At 36.0% G+C, this 17,369-nt stretch overlaps 1 protein-coding gene across 1 annotated transcript in view; it reads right to left on the reverse strand.

Moving 5' to 3' along the window:
- LOC148956080 (uncharacterized) overlaps positions 1-17,369 on the reverse strand; it is an 85,703-nt gene that overhangs the window by 33,490 nt on the left and 34,844 nt on the right. The window contains exons 6-7 of the mRNA XM_089093957.1: positions 16,993-17,250; positions 4,968-5,300 (exon numbers count right to left, since the gene is read on the reverse strand). Of these exons, the coding sequence (XP_088950083.1) occupies positions 4,968-5,300; positions 16,993-17,250 (591 nt within the window). The remainder of the gene's footprint in view (positions 1-4,967; positions 5,301-16,992; positions 17,251-17,369) is intronic.

Here is a 17,369-nt window from a genome sequence, read left to right on the forward strand (position 1 = left end):
TAACAGAAGAAGGGCTCAGCATAAACAAGCAGTTTAGGTTCAGGTAGGTTCAGGTTCATCTATTTTTCCATCATACATAATCGCACTGAATACATAACTATACCTGGCACAGAGACAAGTTTGTAGTTATAACTGTAACAGACTGAGTTGTCATTGCCAAATTCTCTGAAGATTTGAAAAAAATGCCATTGAAACAGTTTCATTCGTGTCGGTACGACCAACTGATTGCAGGCTACAGGACTTAAAAAATCTTAACAAAAGAGGCTGCAAAAGCGAGGATATTGGGGGGCGGGAGTCCCCAAACTGTACCTCTTAATCCCTGTACGTTTTAAGGTTCGAACTTGTGACTCAGCCTCTTTAACTCTTTAGAAAACGTAGTTTTTTTCAAATAATTTCGGATAAGAGTATACTAAGAAGGCTTTTTTCGGGCAGAATCGTTAGCAAGAAATTTTCTAGGGGGAATTCGCAGCAAGGATGGAATTGTCCAGGGGTAACTTCCCGGGAGAGAGAGGTGTGTGGGGGGATTATTTTACGCGGGAAAACTTTCCATGAAGGGATTTTTCTTGGTGGGAATTTCCATGGAAGGGGAGGCGAGTTTCACAGCATTATTTGAAAAATAGCCGGACATTAAATTAAAAAACAAGTTTTTTTCAACTGAAAAGTAAGGACGAAAATTAAAACTTAAAACGAATAGAAATTATTCCGTGTATGAGGGGGCTGCCTCCTCTCCAATACCCCACTATTTAGGCTAAAGTTAGACCTTTTGTCTCAATTCGTAAAGAACGACTCCTGAAACACAAGGATCGTTTCATTAGAATAAGGATTTTTTTTAAACTGCATTAAACTGTAGCGTGAAGAGAGGGGTTTTGAGGAGGAGACAGTCCCCTTCATATACGGAATAATTTTTGCATGTTATAAGTTTTAATATTGCCCCTTACAGTTGAAAAAACCTGTCTTTTTATACTTAATTACATCGTAGGTTGGTCAGTTCAAATTCAGTTGCAGTCATCGTGAAATAGAGTCTTGAAGCAGCATTTTTGAATTCCTGTAATTCATTACATTGCAAAATAGAAAGATTGAAGCTTAGAAAGAGATTGTGCACTTGGGAAATACAAATATTTGTGCATGGTATGTAAAAGGTTGACCTACCCTGGAAATATTAATATTAAAAAAAACATTAATTAAATGTAAATATTAAATATTTATATTTAATATATATGTATAATATTAAATATTAAAGAAAATATTTCAGCTTGTTGAATCCGTCTTTGACTCAATGTAAGCGGTAATGCTTGTTGCAGCTCCGTCAAAATTATTGACTTTGTCCAAAGTTCCCGTAGCAAGCATGTACTATACAAACGTTTTATTGCCCTCCTATGGCAAGTATTTTTGTTTATTAGTGTTATTTATTCAGATAATTTTACTACATTCGACTTTGCAGTGGGGCTACAAGGGTTATAGAAAAAGGTAACCCTTTGCAAAGGCCACAAAAAAAGAGAAAAAAACTTGCATTCCGCAAACCTTAAGCTTATCCAGATAAATAAATACACAAAAAGTTTTCTACCTGTAAAAGGACCTATTACAGCTTATTGAGCTTCGCAGCGCGGTATAAAAATAAAATTCATAATAGGTTGCAATAATGGACGGTTGACAGGAAACGAGAAAGTACAATTAAAAAAAGAAAAGATGAAAACGAAGGTGATTTTCTACCAGTGGGAAAAACGAAAGTATAAAGTTTAGCGGGTCTGCATGCACAAATTTGCACATTAAGGGGGGGGGGGGTAGGGTAAAGTAAAGTGGGTCTGAATGCATAAATTTGCACGTTAGGGGGGGGGAGAAAATTAAAGCGGGTCTGCATGCAAAATGTGTTAGTTACAATTATTCTATTCTGCATATTATGAAGTAAGAATTGTTTTCTAACTTCAAACTGTCCAAATACTTTAACCCCACCCCACCCCTAATTTGCAAATATATAGCCCAAATTATGTATTTCCCATCTATTCTGTCACTTGTCTTTGTCTTGTCTCACGCTAAGCCGAAAGAAACTAAAGAAGAAACCGGTTTGGTCTGGAGTTTACACAATGTAAAACTTGAGTGAGTGGTGTATAATACACAAGTGCCGAATTCTGTCCTTAGCGATTAATACAGCTTGTCTACTAGTCTGATTTTTATTAATGTTAAATAAAAAACAAGTTTTTTTTTCAACTGAAAGTAAGGAGTAACATTAAAACTTAAAACGCATAGAAATTGTTCCATATATGAGGGGGATTGACCCCTCCTCAATACCTCACTCTTGACGTTAAAGTATTTTAGAACTTCAATAAAGAGTTCTTATTCTAATTAAACGACATTTGTTCTTCTGAAGTCGTTCTTAAAGATCTGGGACTAAAAATCTAACTATAGCGCAAGGAGTAAGTTTTTGAGGAGGGGCGGCCCTCCTCATAAATGGAATAATTTCTGTTCATTTTCAGTTTTAGCGTTGCTCCTCACTTTCAATTGGAAAGACTAGTTTTTTTAATTCAATTTTTAATCGTTTTTCAAATAATGAGGGAAATCCAGCTCCCCTCCATGGAAAATTCTCTCCTCCCACAGAAAATACCTCAAAGTAAAGCTCCTTCCACATAAAATACCCCTCCCCTGAAAAATTCCTGCGGATAGTTCCATCCTCGGTGATAATCCCCCAGGAAAATTTCTTGTGAACGATTTCGCCTGATTAATTTTCTTTAGCATACTTTCATTTTAAAAATACTTTAATTTCTGGCTGTTTTCAAATCATGTTGGAAATCCACTCTCCGAGAATTTTTTATTCCTGGAAATCCTTCCACCCCCCGTGTAAAGCTCCTTCCATGGACCCCCACCCCTCTAGATGGAATAATCCTACAGAATATTCCAACCCCACGAAAAATTTCCCCTTAAACTTCTCCACATCTTAATTTTGTCGGCAAAGTTCACCCCTGAAAAATTCCCTTCCTGCTGAAAATGGTCACCTTGGAAAATTACCCCAAGTAAAAAACTACCCCCTCCCCCCTTAATATGACTATACTTCCCAATAAAAAATCTTATAGATAAATAATGGGTAAATTTCATGACTTACAACCCTTTCCCCGGAGGCTGTGGGGGAGGTAGGGGGGGGGGTCATGTTATCCTGCAATACATAGTTATTTGATTTTTTAACTATGCTGAACAAAGTGGCTATCTGAAAATTTTGATCGGACGACATTGGGAAAAAGGGGCGTGGGACGGGGCGTGCTTCCCTCCAATAATTTCTGTCGCTTAAAAATGGCACAAGAACTATTGATTTCCGATTAAATAGCCCTTCTTCCGATCTTCTAGGATCACTGGTTCGATTCGATCACCCCTATAATATGGTTTTCTGATATGCTGAAGGTGAAGGTATGATCGCTTAACGTTTAGAGGGTGTTTCCCCCTTTTTCAAAATTGGACAAATTTTCTTAGGATAGTAACTTTTGATAGGTAACATTAAACTTCATGAACTTTATATATTTTGAATCAGAATCAAAATTTGATTCATTTGATGTAATTGTTGTTATCAAATTCCGTTTTTTTAGTTTTGTCTGCTATAGAGCCACGTTGCTCCTTACTTAAGGGTTTTGGCAAGTAGTGACCCCACAATATCCCTGTATAAACGGGGGCACTATTATATGATCTCCATTACTTTTCTGGTTTTCTTAACTAAATTAATAGCTAACATTTCATTTTTAGATATCTCTAAATTTCTTGTGTGGTGAAAACAAGAAGTTGTCGCCCCGACTTTACATCCAAAGAGACCTCACCCACATACCGCAGAGCCAATCTTTGTTTTACCGTCAGACTCTGTCTTGAATTAATCAGTGTTAATAATACAGGTCTTGGAAGAACAGGAGAAACATTTGAAAAAGAATTTATGCATTAACAAATAAGTTGTTTTCAAGTTTCAAATCGGCTGGAATAACAGTACTTGTAAATACTGATACACTTCCCATATATTTTGGTTTAGTTTGATTATTTCAATAGACCTATGTTAAAATTGCAAAAATGGGCTATAGCGTACGATTTATACTTCGTAAGCCTTGCGTAGTTGTCCCCATAAAAGGACAGAGGAGGCCAAATTCTTATCTACGAGGGCAGTGGGTGTCAAATTCTCCATCCCACTTAAAATATAATACTTAAAAAGTGTATATAACAAAAGCTATTTTAAACCTATCATTTAAACCATTTTAATACTCTCATGTTAAACCTACTTTGCAAATATAGTAGGATCCTCAAAATTTTTAGGCCAATAGTTTTCAACTACTATTCTATCCTCCTCTGTATACAGCTAATATTATATTTTGAACTTTAGTTTCTGGACCTTTTCACTGGCTGTTTATTGGCTGTTTCCCTTCAGGTTATTAAATAAAAAAAAAGTTTTTTTTAACTGAAAGTAAGGAGCAGAGGCTATTAAAAACATGTAACTGTGCCCTTCAGTACACTTGGGTATTGTAATTAGATAATTTCAAACGTTGAATTAGGTCTCCATTCGGGAAGTTATTCTTTATAATTTGTATTGTTAAAAATGATAGTATTAAAATGATATTTAAATACCACTTAAAACAGTATTTAAGTGGTAAGGACAGTGGTAAGGGCATCAACCAATAGCCATGTTACAATAAACATGAAGGAAAATATGATTCAATTGTACCAGATCTGCCAACCAAAACCATGGGTATACCTGAAAATTGAGTTCGATGTCAGGTCCAGATAGTAATAGCTTGTAGTTTTAATGCTTGAAAAATACAATGACCTTTGTACACTTAGAAAGTAAAGGTTTTATAACACTTAAAAAGTGTAAATTTGTGTAAAATTTAAAAAATTGATATTGCTCAGGCTAAACGTAACTATGTTTCTTAATGTTTACCTCCCCCCTCTATAACAATTTCTACAGATGTAGTTTGGTGGAATGTTGATAATACCAAAGTACAAATCACCTCCTCCAGCTTTTTTTCAAGTTCGTCAACTTTTTCAGCCCTCTCCTTTTCTAGCTGTTTCCGTGCATCCTCAAACTGCTTTTGATACTTAATCGATGCTTTAGCCCACTTCTCCTTCAGTAGTTTCTTTTCCTGTTCACATTTTCTTTCAGCCTCTCTTTTTAATTCCACTTTTTCTTCTTCGAATTTTCGTATTTCCTCTTTAAATGCTTCAAGTTCTTTTTCAAGACGCAATTGTTCTCCACGAAGCTGCTCCTTTTCCACTTCCAGCATTTCATTTCTGTTCCTTTCTTCATGCAGTTGCTTTTCAATATCTTGCTTTCTTTTATCCATCTTAAAAGATAATGTAAATCAGCGAAGTTCAACTGACAGCAACACCAACGAAGAAGAAGAAGGATAAAAAAAAGATTTTATTTTTTCTATTGATGATACCTCATATATAGTATGAAGCATCGAAGACAAGCGTAAAATTTCATAATAATAATTAGACAGGGTCACTTTTTAATCAGAGTTCTTTGTCACAAACTGTCTAATAGTAACAAAACTCTAAAAAAAGGGACTTTTACTAGCAACATATGCATCGAAAGAATCCACAATTTATGATAATTCGAAAAACTCGATTTTATGTATAGAAATACACAGATATTTAAAGTTTATACATATTTATTTATAAATATAATAATAAATTTATAAATTTATAGTGATAAATATTCAAAATTATATAAACCCGAGGAGTCTACTTTCTGATTTCAAGAATATAATTAAATTCGACTTTTATCCCCCCACAATTTAAGAGCAAGTGCTTAACGCCAAGATAAAGAATTTTTTTTATTAAAAAAAAAGTTTGTTTGCATTATAAGATAATGTAAATGATAATGTAAAACATGATATGAGGGAAGTTCAACTGACAGCAACACCAACGAAGAAGAAGAAGAAGGATATTTTTTTTTTCTATCGATGATAGCCTACCTCATACATAATATGAAGTATTGAAGACAATTGTAAAATTTCATAATAATAAACAATGGAAAAATGGCGTATCAGATAGTTTGTGATAAAGAACTCTGACTAAAAAGCAACCCCGTCTAGTAGTAACAAAATTCTCAAAAAATGGAGTTTTATTAGCAACATATGCATCGAAAGAATCCACAATTTATGATAATTCGAAAAATTTGACTTTATATATAGAAACATACAGATATTAAAATTTATACATATTTTTTTATAGATATAATAATAAATTTATAATTTATAAATTCATAGTGTATTATAATATTTAAAAATATATAAACCCAAAGAGTCTTCTACTTTCTGCTTTCAAGAGTTTAGTTTTTTAAAATTCAACTTTTATCCCCCAACACTTTAAGAGCACATGCTTAACGCCAAGACAAACGGATAAGAATTTTTCATAGGAAAAGAAAAGTTTGTTTTGCATTATCAACGCGTAATTAACTTAAAAAGCAAAATTTTCAACTCAACTCAAATAAAATATAGCACATACGACTAACAACTGGCTATAATTGTTTTATTTAAAAATTTATTTATTTAAAAATTTACTTAGAAAATGAGGGAGGATGGCATCCGCCCTTACATCCAGGATATTTGTGTTCGTCTCAAGTATTAATTTTGATATCTATTTTTACTAAAAACTTCTTTTTTTATATATCTAATACGAATATAAAAGAAGAAACAAAATTGCCAGCTTTAGGGGCGTATCTAGAGGAGAGGGAGTTACCAGGATTTAGCCCCCCTCCCCAAAAACAACAACATCCGACTTGGATATTGTTCGTAAAAACGCAAAAAAACACTATTTCTTCCAAAATAGAAAAAAATCCCATCCGTAAGTTCGTCTTAAAAACCAGAATGAAATGATTTTTGACCCTTTCTATACTAATAAATCGTGGGGGGGGCTGAAATATAAAAAATAAATATAAGTATATTATTTCCAAGTTTTTTTTTACGAAAAGTTCTTCGCTAAGTCTATTTGCTTACAAGAGTAGAATGTGAGATTATACTTTGCTCGGTGCAAGTTCCTTGGCACCTTTTGAAGGCACTCCTGAGGATCAATAAGATCTATCAAAGTGAGTAACCCCTTCCAATATCTTTTAGATTTGTTATAATTGCATAATATTTTTTTAGAGAAGTTGATTAATTTTTATTTGGATTTGATTGAATAGTAAATTACTTTTGACAGGATGTGGTGCAGGACGTCATGGTTTGTTTAAAAGGGTGTTGACATTTTAAAGTTTCCTATATAAAATACTTTTGTATCGAACAGGTAATTGCTTTTGACAGGATGCGGTTGTTTGCGGGGTTGTCTGGATACTATGGTCGCCTTATTACTTCCGATTGGGCGAAGTCTTTTCGGGTTTACCTGAGGATGGGTGTGGTAGATTGAGCGTCATCTTTTTGGATTACATAATTAGTTTCTCTGGCCTTCTAAAAGGTGGAAACAGATGCGAACAGTTATTAACTAGAGAACAGTTATGGTTACTAAAAAAAATATTTGATATGGATTCTGATATAGCATCGGAAGAGGTTCGTAATCTTAGTATTTTTTGTATTTTTTTATCGACATACTTACTGTCTCTTTAGTTACCCAATTGCAGCTAATTGTATAGTATTGACGTGATTAGCAGTATATTCACTATGAGTACGGCGGTACCCATCTCCCTTAAAAAAAATCTGGTAGTGAACAAGAAATGGACTAATGCGATATCACAATAAACAGGGTAGGGTCTCATACCCCTTTGCCAGTATTTGTTTCATTTCTTGAAGTAACATTAAATATACTTGCAACAAAAAAGAATTCACACGTGATATGTTAAAAAATTGAAATGAAAAGGTTTATTGAAACAGATTTACGATTCTTTTAGTTACCAAATTGCAGGTAATTGTATAATCTTAATATGATTTGTAGTAGTATATGCATTGTGAGTACGACAACATTCATCTACATTAAAAATTCTGGTAGTGAACAAGAAATGGAAAAACGCGATATAATAATGAACTAGGTAGGGTCTCATATCCCTCTGAGAGTTTGTTTTCCGTGTCTGAAAATCACATTAAATATACTTGGAACGAAAAAGAATTCACCTGTAATAAAAAAAAAATACAAAATGAAGATGTTTATCGAAATACATTTACATCCTTTAGGTTACCAAATTGCAGGTAATTGTATAATCTTAATATGATTAGTAGTAGTATATGCACTATGAGTTTAACAGCACTCATTTCCCTTAAAAAAAAATTTTCTGGTTGTGAATGAGAAATGGACAAATGCAATATCAAAATGAACAGGGCAGGGTCCCAAACCCCTCTGAGAGTTTTTTTCCATGTCTTAAAATTGCATTAAATATATGTAGAACAAAAAATCACTTGGGATATTTTAGTAATACAAAATGAAGATGATATAAATATGTTAGTCGCGATTTTTTCTATTAGAAAAGTAATGTCTTTTTTTTAAATTTTTGTCGAACTGAAATTTTTCAACGTTGTTTTTTATGTTTTTCCCAGCGATATTTTAAACAAATACGAAGTGAAGATGATTTTATCAGACCTTTGAACTATTTTCAACGAAATGGCCATATGTAAAGGAGTTTTTGTTATATGATCTTTGAGCTATTTTTAACAAAATGGCTACCTCAAATTTTTGTTAGATGTATTTTGGGAAAAGGGCATGGGGAGGGGGGGGGGCTAGTTGCCCTCCGATCCGTTTTGACTTTTAAAAAGGGCAATAGAACTCTGGATTTCCAATTGAATGAGGCCGCTTTGAAGTTTATATGACGACCCCTTCTATATGAAGTGCCTCTGGGAAGAAACGGAGTGTGGGGCGAGGCTAGCTGCCCTCCGATAACTTTTGAATCTTAAAAAGTGAATTACAACCTTCAATTTCCAATCAAATGAACCCTCCATGATGTTTATACGAGCAACCCTTCCATAACAACCATATATGCCCCCAGGGAATAACTTACAACGCCTACCCCCGGGCCCTGGGGGGCTGTGTAGACACCGCAGTTTTTGTTATCTGAACTATAAACTATTTTTAATAAAATGACCATCTCAAAACTATTATCTGATGCATTTAGGGCGTGTAGGGGGGAGGCTAGTTGCCCTCCGATCTCTTTTGACTCTTAAAAAGTGAACAAAACTTTCAATTTCAATTCAAATAAACCCTCTCCGAGGTTTATACGAGCATCCCTTCCATAAGAACTTTATATGCCACAAGAGCAATACTTACAACGCCTGCCTCCAGTCCCTGGGGGGTTGTATCGACACAGAAGTTTTTATTAACTGACCTTTGAACTTTTTTTAATGAAATCGCTATTATAAAAATTTTATCAGATGGGCTTAGGGAAAAAAAGGGTGTGGGGGGGGGCTAGTTGCCCTCGGATATCTTTTGACTCTTAAAAAATGAACCAGAACTTTCAATTTCCAATCACATGAGTCCTGTCTAAAGTTCATGCGAGCTTCCCTTTCATAAGAACCATATACACCCCCAGGGCAAAACTTGCAACGCCTACCCCCCAGGCCCTGGGGGGTTGTGTTGACACCAGAATTTTTGTTATATAATTTTGGAACAACTTAAAAAAGTGGCTATCTCAAAATTTGTAGCGGATGGGCCCTTCGATCTTTTTTGACTCTTAAAAAGTGAGCAAGAACTTTCAATTTCCAATCAAATGAGCCCTCTCCGAAGTTTATACGAGCATCCCTTCTATAAGAACTAGATATGTCCCCAGAGCACTACTTACATTGCCTGCCTCCAGGCCCTGGAGGTTGCGTCGACACAGGGGTTTTTCTTATCTGACCTTTGAACTATTTTTAATAAAACAGCTATTTTAAAAATGTTATCGGATGGGCTTGGGGAAAAAGGGTGTTTGTGTGTGTGTGTGGGGGGGGGGGGGGCTATTTGCCCACAGATATCTTTTTACTTTTAAAAAGTGAACTAGAACTTTCAATTTCCATTCAAATGAGCCCTCTCCGAAGTTTATACGAGCATCCCTTTCATAGGAACTATATACGCCCCAGGACAACACTTACAACGCCTACCCCCCAGGCCCTGGGGGTTGTGTTGACATAGGAGTTTTTGTTATCTAATTTTTGAACAGTTTTTAAAAAACTGCTATCTCAAAATTTGTAGTGGATGGGTTTGGGGAAAATGACGTGGGGGGCTAGTTGCCCTTAAATCTCTTGACTTGACTCTTAAAAGGTGAACTAGAACTTTCAATTTACTATCAAATGAACCCTCTATAAAGTTTATTCGAGCAGCCCTTTCATAAGAACCATACATGCCTTTAGGGAATAACTTAGAACACCTTCCCCCGGGCCCTGGGGGGTTGTGTTGACACTGGAGTTTTTCTTATCCGACCTCTGAACTATTTTTGAAAAAATGTCTATCTCAAAACTTTCTTCAGATGGGTTTGGAAAAAGAAGGTGTGGGATGGGGGTTAGTTGCCCTCGGATCTGTTTGACTATTAAAAAGTGAACTCAAACTTGCAATTTCCAATCAAATGACTTCTCTCTGAAGTTTATACGAGCATCCCTTTCATAAGGACCGTGTATGCCCCGGGGCATAGCTTACAACGCCTGCCCCAAGGCCCTGGGGGGTTGTGTGGACACCTGAGTTTTTGTTATCTGAATTTTGAATAATTTTTTCATTTATGGCTATCTCAAAATTTTTATCGGGAAAATTTGGGGGAAAAGTGGCGTGGTGGGGCTAGTTGCCCTCCAATCTCTTTTGACTCTCAAAAACTGTACTGAAACTTTCAGTTTCCAATCAAATGCGACCTCTCTGAAGTTTTTACGAGCATCCCTTCCATAAGAACCATATATTCTCCCGGGGTATAACTTACAACACCTGCCCTCGGGCCCTGGGGGGCCGTTTTGACCCTGGAGTTTTCGTTATATGGTCTTTGAACTATCTAAAAAATGGCTATCTCAAAATTCTTCTCAGATGGGGTTGAGGAAAAAAGGGTGTGTGTGGGGGGGGGGGGCAGTTGCCCTCAGACACCTTTTGACTCTTAAAAAGTGAAATAAAACTTTCAATTTCCAATCAAATGAGCCCTCTCTGAAGCTTATACGAGCATCACTTTCATAAGAACCATGTGCGCCTCTAGGACAAAACTTACAACGCCTACTTCCCGGGCCCTGGGGGGTTGTGTTGACACCGGAGTTTTTCTTATCAGACCTGTGAACTATTATTGACAAATGTATATCTCAAAATTTTCATCATATGGGTTTGGCAAAAAAGGCGTGGGGGGGGGGGGCTAGTTGCCCTCGGATCTCTTTTGACTATTAAAAAGTGAGCTCGAACTTTTAATTTCCAATAAAATGAGCACTCTCTGACGTTTATAGGAGCATCCATTTCATAAGAACCATATATGCCCCAGGGCACAAATTACAACGCCTGCCCCCGAGCCCTGGAGGGTTGTGTCGACACCTGAGTTTTTGTTATCTGACTTTTGAGCCATTTTTAATTTAATGGCAATCTCAAAATTTTTATCACATGCATTTGAGAAAAAAAGGGCATGAGGGGGGGGGGGGTAGTTGCCCTCCAATCTTTTTTTACTCTCAAAAACTGAACTATCAATTTCCAATCTAATAAGTTCTCTCTGAAGTTTTTACGAGCATCCCTTCCATAAGAACCATATATTCCCCAAGGCATAACTTACAACGCCTGACCTCGGTCCCTGGGGACTGTTTCGACCCCGGAGTTTTCGTTATATGGTCTTTGAACTGTTTTTAAAAAATGGCTATCTCTAAATTCTTATTGGATAGGTTTGAGGAAAAAAGGACCTGGAGGGGGGGGGGCACTAGGTGTCCTCCAATATCTTTTGACTCTTAAAAAGTGAACTAGAACTTTCAATTTCCAATCAAATTAGCCCCCTTTGAAGTTTATACCAGCATCCCTTCCATTAAAACCATGTATGTCCCCAGGGCATAACTTACAACGCCTGTCCCCAGGCCCTGGGGAGTTGTGTCGACAGCGGAGTTTCTGTTATATGATATTTGATCTATTTATAACAAATAGCTATCTCAAAATTTGTACCGGATGCATTTGGGAAAAAGGGCGTAGGGGGCGGGGGGGGGGGCTGGTTATCCTCCAATATCTTTTGACGCTTAAAAAGTGAACTAGAACTTTCAATTTCTAATCAAATGAGCCCTCTCTGAAGTTAATACGAGCATTCCTTCCATAAAGAACCATATATGCCCCCAAGGAATAACTTACAACCCTTGCCCTGAAGACTGTGGGGGAGGGGGAGTTTTCTGCTCAAATATATAATTTCCAGAACTTTCAACTACGTTGAACAAAATGGTTATCTCAAAATTTTATTTGAATGTGTTTTGGGAAATGGTGGGCGTGGTAGGGGTGTTAGTTGCCTTCCAATCACTTTCGACTATTAAAAAGGGCACTAGCCATTTACATTTCTAATTAAATGAGCCCTTTTTGAAGTTTCAACGACAACGCTTTCTATAAAAACCTTATATGCCCGCAGGGCAAAACTTACAACCCTTGCCCTGAGGGCTGTGGGGGGGGGGAGGTGTCATTCTCAAAGACTCAATTTCTGGAATTTTCAACTACGTTGAACAAAATGTCTAGCTCAAAATTTTGATTGGATGTGTGTGGGGAAAAGGTGGGCGTGAGAGGGTGGTTAGTTGCCCTCCAATCACTTTCGACTATTGAAAAGGGCACTAGCCCTTCGAATTTCCAATCGCATGGGCCCTTTTTGAAGTTTCTACGACAAAGTTTCCTATAAGAACCTTATATGCCCCCAGGGCATAACTTACAACCCGTGCCCTGAGGGCTGTGGGGGGAGTGTCCTTCGCAAAAACATAATATCTATCTGGAAATCAACTATATAGAACAAAATGGTTATCTCAAAATTTTATTTTGGATGTGTTTGGGGAAATGGTGGTCGTGGAAGGGGTTTTAGTTGCCTTCTAATCACTTTTGACCCTTAAAATGGACACTAGAACTCCCGATTTCCAATTGAATGAACCCCCTTTGAAGTTTATACGACGACCCCTTCCATATGAAGTGCCTCTGGGAAAAAAAAATTAAAATAAATAATCAGAGGCAACGCAGTAGCGTTTCCTATAGTAAAGGCTATACGGCTCCAATGTTTTATTATTATTTATTATTATTGTTTTTTTTCCCAGAGGCACCTCATATGGAAGGGGTCGTCACAGAAACTTCAAAGAGGGCTCATTCGATTGAAAATCGAGAGTTCTAGTGCCCTTTATAATAGTCGAAAGTGATTGGAGGGCAACTAGTCACTCCTCACGCCCATCATTCCCCCAAACACATCCAATCAAAACTTCGAGATAGCCATTTTGTTCAGCGTAGTCGATTTCCAGATAGAAAATATGTTTTTGAGGAGGACAATCTCCCACAGCCCTCAAGGCAAGGGTTGTAAGTTATGACCTCGGGGCATTTAAGGATTTTAGAGAAGGCGTTGTCGTAGAAACTTCAAAAAAAAGCTCATTCGATTGGAAATTCAAAGGGCTAGTGCCCTTTTTAATAGTCGAAAGTGATTGGAGGGCAACTAGCCCCCCCGCCCGCACATCATTCCCCCAAGCACATCCAATCAAAATTTTGAGGTAGCTATTTTGTTCAGCGAAGTTGATTTCCAAATAGAAAATATGTTTTTGAGGAGGACACTCCCCCAAAACCCTCAAGGCAAGGGTTTTACGTTATACCAGGGGGGCATATAAGGTTTTTATAGAAGGCATTATCGTTAAAACTTCAAAAAAGACTCATTCGATTGGAAATTCAAAGGGTTAGTACCCTTTTTAATCGTCAAAATTGATATGGGCAACTAACCCCCCTCTCACGCCCACCTTTTCCCCAAACACATCCAATCAAAATTTTGAGACAGCCATTTTATTAAACATGGTTTCAAGTTCTGGAAATTAGGTCTTGGAGGATGACAACTCCCACACAGCCCTCAGGGCAAGGGTTGTAAGTTATGGCCAGGGGGCATATAAGGTTTTGTGTAGACAACGTTGTCGTAGAAACTTCAGAAAGGGTTCATTCAATTGTAAATTTAAATGGCTAGTTCCCTTTTTAATAGTCGGAAGTGATTCTAAGGCAATTGACACCCCTTCCACGCCCACCATTTCCCCAAACACATCCAATCAAAATTTTTATATGGCCATTTTGTTCAACGTAGTTGAAATTTCTGTAAATTATATGATTTAGCAGGACATTGCCCCCCACAGTTTTCAGGGACAAGGGTTATAAGTTATGCCCTGAGGGCATATATTGTTCTTATGGAAGGAATGCTCGTATTATCCCCCCCCCAAATACATCCAAAAAAAATTTTAAGATAGCTATTTTGTTCAAAATAGTTCAAAGATCATATAACAAAAATCCCGGTGTCGACACAACCCACCAGGGCCCGGGGGCAGGCTGCAAGTTATGCCCTGGGGGCATATATGGGTCTTATGAAATGAAAGGTTCGTATTAACTTCAAAGAGGGATCATTTGATTGGTAATTGAAAGTTCTAGTTCACTTTTTAAGATTCAAAAGAGATTGGAGGTCCCCTAGCCCCCCCCCCCTCCACGCCGCAATGCAGCAGTAGTTTTTAGACTTTTACAGTGAGAGAAGGAGGTCATACCCAAACTTTTGTTTGTGGTGATTTTTGCTCGTTTCAAGCTTGATTTGCATATTCAATTTAAGTTTCACTCGTTTTAAGATTTATTTATCAATATCTATTGTATGTTTGTTTGCATTGATTTTTTATTTAATTTCTGTTCGTTTTGAGTTTCAGTTATACTTCAATAGGAAAATATTTTTTTTCGTTTTAAGCTTGATATTCATATTCAATCCAAGCATTACTCGCTTTAAGATCTATTTATTCATTTAAATTATTACTTGTTATATGTTTTTGCTATGATTATTTATTTAATTTCTGTTCGTTTTGGGTTTCATTTATTAAGCCTGATTTGCATTTTTTAATTTAAGCATTACTCGCTTTAAGATCTATTTATTCATTCATATTATAACTTGTTGTATGTTTTTTTGTTTGCTATGATTGTTTATTTAATTTCTGTTTGTTGTGCGTTTTATTTATTCTTTAATATTAATTTCTGGTCGTTTTGAGTTTGAATTTTAAAAAGTATGTGTATCTCCTAAGCTTAAGTTTAAAATTGCCTTTAATTTTCTTTAAAAAAATTATTTTTCGGAAAGTTTTTTTTTAATTAATAATAACAAAACATTGGAACCGTATGGCCTTTACTAGAGGCAACGCTATAGCATTGCCTCTGAACACTAAAGTTGGTGAAAATAAATTTATTGCCTTGTCTTGATTATCTGATAAACTTAGCACTGAAAAATGATGAGGTTACTTCACAGCTTGAGGATGGAAAGGTTGTCGAGTACAGAAGGTTCGAAAACGGACCCCTTAAACTGGAGACCAATTTCGATGTTGCCTTTATTCTCGAAACTAAATGATAATATTATGCATAAGAGATTCTATAATCCAAATATGAAGGGATTTTTTGAAAAGATGCGGTTCGGATTCAGAAAAGACCACTTAACTATTCTTACAGTCTATCATCTCTATGAACTCTGCGCTGGAACATGGTAAATTAAAACCTTAAATTTTCATAGTTTTTCAATGTTTAAATTTTCAATGTTTTCTTCTTAAGTTCTTATTGAGAAGGGTAAGTTGCTTAGAGTTAAGAATGTGTTTTGGTACTGGTTTGACTATTATTTCACTGGGAAAATGCTTAGAGTGAGTCTTGATGGTTTCTGGTGCATTTTTGGTTAACTTCTTTTGCATTATTCCATAAGGCTAATGAAGACCTGGATGGTAAGTTATACTAAGTGTAGTTTTTATCCGTGAATGCTTCTAAGATAAATTAGTAGAGCTGATATTCATTATGTCTTAAAAGACAAAATTTGTCTGAATTGTACATTCTAAATTTTTAGGTTTCAATTATTCAGGTTTTATTTTGATTGTATATTAACGCAGGAAACTGCATTTTAATTTTGTAAAAGCAAATTTGGTGAGAGATTCGTGTTTTCTAAGATTGAGCTTCCAGGATTCTAGTGGTTTCGTATAATTTTATAATTGGCCTGTATTTGTCTTATAGATGTTTCCAGTCGACTAGTTCTTTTGTCGGAAGCAGCGAATGATTTGACCCCCACCCCTCATTGTACTTCAGGCTGAGGGGAGAGAATCAGGGTGTCAGTACCCCCACTACTCAAACCCTTGGTAAGCATGGGAAAAGTTTTTATTAGCTTTTGCAAATTTAATTCTCTTAGGTGATTATGGTGATTCTCTGATCACATTACGTAAATCTCTTGGGTGTTTGTCATTTAGGTGATAACGTAAGGTTTGAAAATAATACTCATTTTGTTTATCAATTTTATATCGATGTTCGTCAGAAGCTTTTGAGAAATATATTAATATATATAAATATATAAATAATAGAAATATATAAATGAAAGAAATATATAAATATATAAATAATAGAAATATATAAATGAAAGAAATATATAAATATATAAATATATGTCCAAGTCATTTTCTCATTGTGATGAAAATAGGAATTCTTCAGGGACAATTTCAGAGGTTTGGAGTACTCAACGAACATCTTTATTTCCGTGTTTTCCAGGACCATAGGGGTAGAATTGTCACCCTTAAGCTAAAGGAATGGCAGAAAATGTTAACCAGCTGAAGAGTTGATTGAAACGTTATTTTCTAGGAAATTGATAATGATTCATTACAAATTTTTTTGCTTATATTTGATACTTTGAATGTATATTAGGTTGTAAGGATAGAAACAGCCAGGATAAACAATCCACTGGGCTTTTTTGGTGGTTGTTGAAAGATGTTATGAATATTTTTTTGTTAATAAGATTATCTCATTTAAACATATTTGTAAAATATTAAAAAGATATTATACTTTTCAGGTAAAACAACCTTCCTTCATCTTTTATTTCTTCCCCCCTCAGATAAGACTTCTTTGGATATCTTGGGATAAAATTATTATCATAACAAAGCATAAAATCACCTCCTCCAATTGTTTTCCCAGCTCTTTTGCTTTTTGAGCCCTCTCTTTCTCAAGCAGTTTTTTTTCTTCTGCACATTTTGTTTGAACTTCTTCTTTTGATTTTCTTTTTTCCTGCTTGAACTTCCTTCTCTCCTCTTCAAATAGTGTACGTTCTTCTTCAAGGCGTAATCGTTGGTGTTGATCTTCCAGCCTCTGCCCTTCCATCTTGTCCGTTTCCTCTTGTAATTGTTTTCTAATATCTCGCGTTCTTTCCTCCTCCTGAAAAGGTAGTATGAAGGAGTTAAGTGCCAGAAAGACAACATGGCCAAAGGAGTAGTAAGTATATATGGAATTTGCTGACGCCCCCGTACCAAACTGGTTTTTCTGGTAGTCCTATT

The sequence above is a fragment of the Artemia sp. Qi Xiang Cuo genome, chromosome 1 (genome assembly GCF_049724085.1).
Source record: "Artemia sp. Qi Xiang Cuo chromosome 1, ASM4972408v1, whole genome shotgun sequence".
In the NCBI taxonomy this organism is placed as follows: Eukaryota; Metazoa; Arthropoda; class Branchiopoda; order Anostraca; family Artemiidae; genus Artemia; species Artemia sp. Qi Xiang Cuo.